Here is a 9,483-nt window from a genome sequence, read left to right on the forward strand (position 1 = left end):
ATAAAGATTCTGCTGCTATTAAGCTTAGTAAACCTTACAGGGGAAAAAAAAGAATCGGAGAAGCTGGAGCCAAAGTTGATGTACTCACAGGCACGGAAAGAAAGTAGGACCTGTTATAGAGTTGAAGGAGGGCCTGAGTAAACTAATCAGAAATAAAATAGAGTAAATACAATTGTTTCAGAATACTACAAAGTGAAAACAAAATAAGAACCTGGAATATCAGTCAGCATTTCTTGATGAACAAAATTTCACTCAACTTTTTTTGGCCCCAAATCCCTATTAAAGAGATCATAAATACACAAAATCTAATTTATGACACCTAATTTATTCAAGAAATATTAAGTCTAATTTATTATTTATTAAAAAAAGCACCTTCTAGTCAAATCCCTCTAAGGTATACTTAACAGTAACATTTATATCATTGCCACAACCTTAATTATAACACCCTTTCCACATAGAAATAGAGATAAAGGTTTTCTATAAGATTAAATCAACTAGAATTTACAATTGAGTTAGTCATTTTTCTCATATTTATAAGTATATGGAGCCAATGAAATACTGAAAACATGGAATCAAGTCCCTGTTCTCACTTGAAAATACTGAAAAATAAAACAGGCCAAACATTAAAAACGTAACAAGTTTGGACTTATTTTTAGAAACAAGATTGTCTAAATGGGGTATATGTAACATGCAAGCACAATTATTTAAAACTTGGGGAATTTTGGCTAAAAGGAACTGTCTTCATAGGAGACCACTGAGGCCCCCAAAACATCTATGAGCAAATACATACATATCTAAAAATATTAAAATCAAATAAATATAGAAAGGAACATATTGTGCTCCCAATTAAATACATTAAATTTTTTTTTTCTGTGACCATTTCATTTCAAGCTACAGGAATATGCCAGTACTATAATAAGATAAAATTACCTGTCGAACAAAAACATTGTTGAGGTGACTGGCCAGTCTCCGGGCAAAATTCTCTTGCAAATCACTGAAACGCTGCTGCTGCTGCTGCTGAACTGCCAGAAGCACGTCATGGCCTGAAATCGTGACAGCTTATTCAACGGGTTAAAGAGCTCCCGGATGTCTAAGGAGTGCATTTATAACAGAAGCCGTATTTCAGTTCTGAAGAACTCAACCTTTTGCTGGTTTATGCGTGTGTTTATAAAAGAAAGGTAAGGGGGAAAAACAGTGTAACTCAGCGATCCTCACGCTGCGGTCTTGCCTCAGCCTCACCTGGGAACGGTCAGAAACATGGATTCTAAGGCCTCAGAGCGGACCTACTGCTTATTCGCTGGCCCCTAGCCGTGATCCCGATGCAAGCTCAAGTTTAGGAACCGCTGGTCTAGCAAAGCCTTACGGCATCTACTTTGTGCTAGGTCCTGTGAACAGCGCTGAAGAAAAATGCTGGTGTTAACGTAGAGTCACTGATGGTCAATCAGAAGGTACTGAAATGAACAAGTTCTTCGTGCCAATATAAATTATGTTTGAGAGTAAGTGAAACTTGTTTCAATAGCTAATAATCTAACCCTAAACCACCTGCCTCATGGACTTCTTGTCAAAAGCTTTACACTAAGTCAGAAGCTTAGTCCCAGGTTCTTGGGCAGATTTTATGGTCATACCTGGTCGAAGAGCTACATTCACGCACTGCAGCAGGGCATCTGCAGCATTGGTGCAGGCCTCAATGCCCCTGGAAGAAGAAAGATCTCCTTCCTGAAGTGCCTTTATATGACCTTTGGCTAGGTCCATGTGGCTCTGGAAAGTAAATAAACACACCATTTGTCTGTGTACTCTTAGGAAGTTTACAGGTAAGATGCTACGCAATCCTATTACTGGGTGTTTGAAACTTCAGTATTTTTAAATCTTGCTCTCCTAAGGAAACTAGAAAATACTTGCAAATGGGCTTTAGAGATCATTAGTTTTGCTTTTTTTTAATTGTTGCTAGTAGTTTATAACCATGCTTACCACAAGAAACTCTATCTCAGACAGGAGTTTTACGTTATTAGTGTTACTGAGATGAATGAGGTGGTTGCTTTCGGAGATCTGATCCATCTGTTCTTTTACACTTTGGAGCATTTCCTCATAACTGTTCAGTTTCAATTCAATCAGATCCACCACCTTGAGAGCCTCATCCAGTAACTTCATTAGGATGTTGACTTGCTTTTCAGAGGCCATGATAGACTGGATGTTGGCCTACACAGTTAAAAAGAGAAGTAATACTTCATATTCTTCAAATGAAATATCCATAAATCTTTGACAGCAGCGTGACTCAGCAGCAGCGGCAACAAAGGCTGACACACACATCTACACGTCTACTTTAATAGGCTGCTTTGTGTTTACACTCCACTTTTTCACACAGTATTTCAGGGAAGCACACGTCCCCTTATGTGGAGGTTAGGGACCAGATCTCAATACTGCATATTTAGGGCATGCGCCATGATGTATCATCAGCAATGGTGGACTCTCATTAGTGCCGTTAGGTTATACCATCTCTGACGCTGCTTCCAGCTCTATCAACTATAGACATTTTCTATAATCTGCAACATTTATGTAAAACCCTAAACAAAAGCATAATAATCACCTATGCTAATACCTTAGTTAAGAGGGTAGCAGTAGCATGCCAGTCTTTAACAGATACATGGAACTAATTTATAACTGTAGCATGATTTGTACTAATAGGATGTGGAAGAGTCTATTGCCATAAGATAGCTCCTTCTACAATATTCTTTCTTTTCTCTTTCATTTGCAACTACTTTTTTTTTTCCCCAGACAAAGTAGCAACAAACCACCGACCCCTTATTAATATTTTCTAAAGACTCTATTGATTCTCAATTCCCTGAAATATGGAAGCTTTCAAACCCAAAATTAAACTGCAAAGTAATATGATGACTTGAAACACAGATGCAACATTAACTAGAAAATACAAACCACAAAGCCACATTAAGAAGGCAGATAACATGATATGAGGAAAAAATTTGGATAAAGAATTAAAATAATATCATTGTATGGGTGATGCTAAAATTTCACGTTATTTTATATACTATTCATAATAACTCCCATGGAGATGCAGCCCAACTGTAAAGCAGCAGAGCTCTGACCCACTGAATCTTAAGCAGCAGAGCTGTGACTTGAACTGATCCAGGACAATTTTCACTTCAACATCTTGAAGTCTCTTCTAGGCTTTACTTCCAGAGAGTTCTACAAATTTGTAAGCTTGGGCTATTGGTGTAATCTCTGGACCTCAGTTCAACCTTACAACTTCTGTACCTTTCATGTATAAAATGCCAACACTCTTTTAAGTCTTAAAAACATTCCTTATTCTCAGAGTTTTTCTTAAATTCATACTTTGCCTAACAAAATGACACCCCCCTCACAAAACACTCTCATTTTAGATTTTTCTCGTAAGACAGGTGCTACTTGTAGCTTTTTACTTCCTAAAGATGTACATGTAGGTACAAGCTCAGATATGTGCATACAAATAAACAGCATCTATTCCACAGCAGTTCAGAGGAGTCGTCAAACATCCTTTTGCCCTGGCTCTCCTGTTTTCACTACACTATTTTGCTCTCTTTGGGTAAAGGATTCGCTTCTTTCAGCTCACTCTCTCTCCTTCTAACTTGTACCTATGTTTTTCCCCCCAAACCACAAAAATTATATTCTCTAGCCTTGAACTATTCTGAAGTGTTCCAGAGGCTGGGGGAATCAACCCCCAGGGTGGTTTCAGGTTGGCTACTTTCTACTTCCATCACTTCATATCAAGAACCTCCCCAAATCCAGAACCTCAGCCAACTGCCTTCACTGGCCTAATAAGAATGGTTCTGTCTCTGGACCAAGAACAGTGAAAGACAGAGGGAGGCAGCTGGTGATGCGCTTCTAGGGAAAGACAGCAACGATCCCACCGTCTAGGCTCAAAGGCAGCGGCAGCAGAATATGAACATCACCAGTCTCCTCAGCTTACCACACATCACTAGCCACACGTTACAAGAAAGGCTGACCCCATCTAACACCTGCAGCTCTCTGGATAACCTTTCTGCAAAGGCCTCGGTGCTAGAAATTGCATATTCACAGCCTTCCATCATTATCTCAATATCCCGCTCTTCTCTTGCATTTAACTCTTGGCATTCATCCACTGCCTCTTCCTCACCTCCTGTCACACTCTGATTTTCTCCACTTGGAACAGATTCTTAAAAGAGGGTAAAAATTAAAAATAAAGTAGTAAAAAACTAGGAAGGACAACAGCATTGTACTTACAGGTAAGGTCAGTTATAAGCACAGGTCACATTTAGATGCTGAAAAATAGGAAAAAAATGATTCAAAATATATGAAAAAAAAACTTATTTTTATGAAGAACCGCATATGTTAACATGTCTATTATAACAAAAGCATGCAGTCTAATTTATTGACTTGTGTTAAAACAGGCTTTAGTCACACTTTCCCAAAACATAATTAAACTATAAAACAAATATAAAACCGGAAACGAAACACGTGTACAAGCCTAACCTCTTTTTTTTCTCTACCTGGGATAACTGTTGCTCTAATACAATAATGCTTATAATTCAGGACACATGAGGAACAATTTGCTTTCCTTTTTTTCCCAGGTAACACCTTCTTCTGTTATTTTTGTTCTTTCTATCTTTGTTATGTTTTGTGTTTTCCTCCAAATAACTTCCAATTGAAATTTTAAAAATGCATCTACAATTCATAATTTATTTTGGGCAATGAAAATATTAACTGAACTTTCCATTTCTCTCTGTAAAAATTTTTCACATGTGTTTATAAAATTTCTAAGGATCAGCTAATAGAAACTTTCTCAATATCTGTATAGTAAGAACAACATCATGGCTGTGTAAAACTACAAAAATTTCAGCTGTCTTCCTGCTTCAAAACAAAAGACCAGGAGGTCAGAACTGAGATGCTTTCTAGATAAATGTTTCAGTTCACTTTCTGGAAAGAACAGACTCAGCATATGGGATTTTACATAAATCTTGAGATCGAGAGATAAAATGAAAAAAATAATTTTACCCTTAAATAAACCTCGAAACAAAGTTACTGATTTTCAACAATTCACAGGACACGCTTTAAAACACAAATTCCAAGTGTTTTAGATATTCATTATTTTGTATGAAAATGAGAATCTACATTCAGCATGACTTGACATATGTTAACTTGTCCTTGAACAAAACACACCTAATTCAAAGTAACAAATGATCTACTCTTAAGAATGCTAATTAGCCAGCTTTAGATAACATGCCAGAAAAAAAAAGAGGGGCTAAAACTTTCGGCACAGGCAATTACAGACTGCAGTACACAAATGCAAGTCCCTTAGAGCGGCGTCTCCCAGCTCTCAGCCCTTTCCAAGTCACTCTGGAAATGTTAAAAGTGTTTTGTGTGCAGCTTTTTAGCCACTAGGGGGCAGGGGATGCCCAGTTCATTCTGCACAGCTCCTTACACAAGTAAACATTTAAAATAAATATTTTAAATGATCATAATTGTTTCAGAAGGCATCTTCTCACATAAGCAAGGTCATGAATCACTGTCAAGTAAAACTGAAGTAGCACCAAATCAATAACAAGAAACATTTTTATGGACTTTGAAACTTTAGAAAGCATTTGTATGTTCATTATCTAATGTAATCCTCAAATAAATTCCATGAAATAGTTATTATTTTCCCATTAGAAATTACCACATACTATGTCCTTAGTGACTGCCCAAGAAAAGCTGAAATCTTGAGTGTTACACCTATTAATGCCAAGGTCCCCGCCCCACCCCATGGGAATGCTGGATGCTAAAACTGACAGGGATTTTCAGCTCAAGATGGCAGACTAGGACACATTTACTTTCTGTTCCTTCTGAAACCATACTTAAATAAAAGTGTAGAAATACCAAAATTAATAAGCCAGTAAAAGCCAAGAGGTTGTGGAAGTCATCAACTACAGAAAGATTTCAACATATTTCGAGAAGGCAAAAAATGAAACCGAGTGATGAATAAAATAACTAAGGAAAGACTGTCCTAAGGAGGGTCTGCACAAAGCCAGTTAGCTTTCAGTGAGTTCTGGTTATAGCAAAGGGCAAGGAAAGAAGAGGAGCTGAAAAACAAGGAAATTAAAGTTATTTTAGGGAAAAAAGTTAATTGTATGAGCTCCAGAGACCACTCAGCCTGCTGCCATATCAATCCATGGATTACAATGGATTGTTGGTAAGCAAGACAAGAAAATAAGGAAGAAACAAAAATGAAGAGATTGTTCCTTACTGAACTCTTCTCAAATGAGATCAAGGAATTATGGTTAAATGCCACAGCTGTAAATCATTTCTGCTCCTAGAGAGGTCAGATAGGGCTTATGATATTTCTCGCTTTTTTCAGACATAATTTAGGTCTGAGAAAAACCTTTTGTGTCCTCCAATCTCAAATCTTCTTGGGGATGGAAGTCCAAATTTACTCTGACATACTATAAAAAGAATCTCAAGAGCAGAGGGCAAACTAATTTATAATATATGAATTATGTCCAGTGTTATTTTAAATAGATTTTAAACTAAAATATATAAATAAAGTTTCACTGATCAATACAATTCTGGGTTCTGAAACCTCTACATGTCACATGCCTGCTGTGTAACACACAATGTCAGCCCAGGAGAAAGAAAACACTCCAATGAAGTAAGCCAAAGAAACAAGATTCAAACTCGATAAAGCCATGTTAGACTAGGAGTTTTCAGTCCTATCCTATTCTTTTGAAGCTTCTACCTTGTGAATAATAACATGTCTCCCTTGTCCTAGACACCCAAGAGTGTGACTTCTCTCCTGGGCATAAGAATCTTTAGAATTATATATGGTAGTAAAGAGTGGACCCAGCTGACATGCTCACAGTGACCAAACTGTACTGACTGACTGAAGCTGACACAGGGCTCCACTATGAAGCTGCAATAAGTGATGTGTTTGCTTTCTCAACATGAATGAGCTGCCTTACTGAACACACTCCAGGAAGGCCACAGAAACAGGCTTCTAATCCATACAGAATAATGCACTGGTAAATTTCTTTCAGGAAAGCCCATGATTTATCTAGACTATCATCTTTACATATCTGGATCCTTCAAACTATCCCAAAGGGAAAACCTCCGCTGGTGCTATGCTGACAACTGGTGGTCCTTAACCTGCCTCTTCTGAGATCAGAACCCAACGCAGCAGGTGATCAATTCATGAATTGAGCAAAAGAAAACCTACAGGGTAGGATATAGACTCATTATAGGTATGACACTTAGGGCTAAGTGCCATAAGGAGGACAAGAAAAGAACAGTAACACGTGAAGCATGTATGGCGGGGAGGCACCACAGCCCAGAGCAGGTTTGGGTCACATCCTGGCTAAGCCATTACCATCTGCACACCCTGAAGAACAGTCTAAGATTTAACTGTTGTACCAAATTTCTAAAAAGAAGTGAAGAAAGAGGCTTACCCGCCAGAAAAGGACGTGGTGGGGTGCAGCACCTGGCCAGGTGAGGGCTCTGCATTCCGGCTGGTGATGATGGCAGAGGAGCCGCGGCGGAGAAGCTGCTCCTGGCTCCTGGCCTCGCAGAGAAGCTGGAGAGGTCCCCACAGGTGCTGGACCACCCCCGGGAGGGTGGGTGGCTCCTGCAGTCAGCTTTGCACAGGTCTCTGAGACCCAGGCAGGGAAGGGCCGGCAGATACACACGCAGGCACCAAGGGGGCTGCATGATGAGGAGCTAGATGGGATGAGCTCTGGAGAAGGAGGCCCCCACGGTCCTGAAGAGTCTCTGCACGGTGGCCCATCTGGTGCCAAACACCTGCCACCCACAGTGGGAGGTCTCAGCGGCTAGAGAGCCCGGGAGGGGTCGTGCACTGGGCCCCGCCCTTTGCCCCGGAATTTGCAGTTTCTCTGTGACACGTATACCATGGACGCGTCACAATTGCCAGGCTGAGTCCTCCTCCCTCCAGGGCGTGTTTGACCGCGAGAGGAGTAAGAAGCTAGGGAGACGCTCTCCCAGTTTCACATTCTATTCTCGGGTTATTTGGCGCACAATCTGTCCTATATGGGCAATTTACTGTGTAAACTTCTTTCTGGGCTCCGCCGCCGGCGCCGGCGCCCGCTGGGCCGGCGCTCGCTGGTTTTGCGCCCTCGGGGTGCCACCACATCTGGCCGGGGTCACCCCGCCGCCCCAGCTCCTGCTTTACAACCTGGTCGCAGGCTGCTCAACCAGGATCCAGTGCCCTCATCGTCCGGGTTTTACAGCATGCCGAAAAGGTGGTACCCAATCCAGCAGGCTGGGTACTCCCGTGTGGGCGGGCTACCCCTGGCGAACTTGAGGGAGCGGCCGAAGCAGCAGCCCGTCCTGTCCACTCGTAATTCCATGATGTTCGGACCTTCGAGAACCGTCAGAATTCCTCCACCGGGGCGCAAAATTACTCTCCTGCGTTCACTCCCTGAGCTACCTGTTCAGGTAGCCAAGGCTGGGAAGCCGGTACCAACCAGTCACCGCCCACTTCCTCGCGCAAAGGAGAGTAAGGCCATGGTCCAGGAAGATCAAAGGGAAGGCGTGACAGAGGAGGAAGGTCACACAGAGGCCGAAGGAGAGGACAACGGAAAGATGAGTCCGGACCCCAGCGGGGCTATGACAATGACACCTAGGCCCCAGGAGACCGGCGGGCTCCTCCCGCCCCTCCACTGCCCTCCCGAGCCTCCAAACCTCCTTCCGGGGCACCCAGGAGGCAACTTCAGTGAGAAAGCCCAGGTGTCTCGGACGAAGCCTTCCTCCCAAAGCCCCGCCATCTGCTCAGACGGCACTGCTGGAGACGGCCGGCCTCCCTCGCAGCCTGGCCCCGTGGCCACGGTGCTCTCTGCCCCAAGTCCGCGCTGCAGCCTGCTGCCCGAGAGGCCAGGAGAAGTGGTGCTGGGTGAAGACCACCAACCCGGCTGCCCAGAGTCACCGATGTCCGGGAAGGCGCTGCAGCGTGAGCCACCTTCAGACACCCCGCGGAGAAGCTCTTCTCCCCTGGGAGCCGCCGGCAGTGGGCGCCCCCGCAAGAGGACGATGCCCCCGCCGCTTTTTCTGCCACTGCCGCCACCGCCGCCGCCACTGCCGCCCCCGCTGCCGCTGCTCTGGGGTCGCAGTGACCTTCCCCCGCCTCCGAAGCTTCCAGCCATGACTCGCGCCAAAACCCGGGGCACTCTGAAACAAAACAGGGACCGTCAGAGGAACAGAATCCTGAGGGATGCAAGGAAGGCCATGCGACGCCGCAGCGCCGCCCCGCCTGCCCCAGGGACCACAGGCTCCCTGCCTCCGGTCAGTCACACGTTGCAGGTCCCTCCTACCACCACCAACTTGGCCGACCTGTCCTCCAGATTCCCCAATCTGGCTGGCCTTCCACCTTGCCTGACACCTTATGTGGATCGGGTGGCAAGACACACAGCCCGCGTGGACTCTCATTCTGCTAGTCCTGCAGATGCTCTGCCTCCAGTTTCCAATCCCACT

The 9,483-nt window shown here is 43.4% G+C and overlaps 1 protein-coding gene across 2 annotated transcripts in view; it reads right to left on the reverse strand.

Annotated features, from left to right (window-relative positions):
- LOC136152998 (exocyst complex component 1-like) overlaps positions 1-8,033 on the reverse strand; it is a 20,444-nt gene extending 12,411 nt beyond the window's left edge. For both annotated transcript variants that reach the window (XR_010660314.1, XM_065914623.1), the window contains exons 1-5: positions 7,449-8,033; positions 4,255-4,292; positions 1,969-2,196; positions 1,626-1,758; positions 931-1,043 (exon numbers count right to left, since the gene is read on the reverse strand). Coding sequence is in view for 1 of the 2 variants with exons in the window: in XM_065914623.1 (XP_065770695.1) it covers positions 931-1,043; positions 1,626-1,758; positions 1,969-2,178 (456 nt within the window). In the remaining variant the exon portion in view is untranslated. The remainder of the gene's footprint in view (positions 1-930; positions 1,044-1,625; positions 1,759-1,968; positions 2,197-4,254; positions 4,293-7,448) is intronic.
- Positions 8,034-9,483: the final 1,450 nt, after the last annotated feature.

The sequence above is a fragment of the Muntiacus reevesi genome, chromosome 22 (assembly GCF_963930625.1).
Source record: "Muntiacus reevesi chromosome 22, mMunRee1.1, whole genome shotgun sequence".
NCBI classification, from domain to species: Eukaryota; Metazoa; Chordata; class Mammalia; order Artiodactyla; family Cervidae; genus Muntiacus; species Muntiacus reevesi.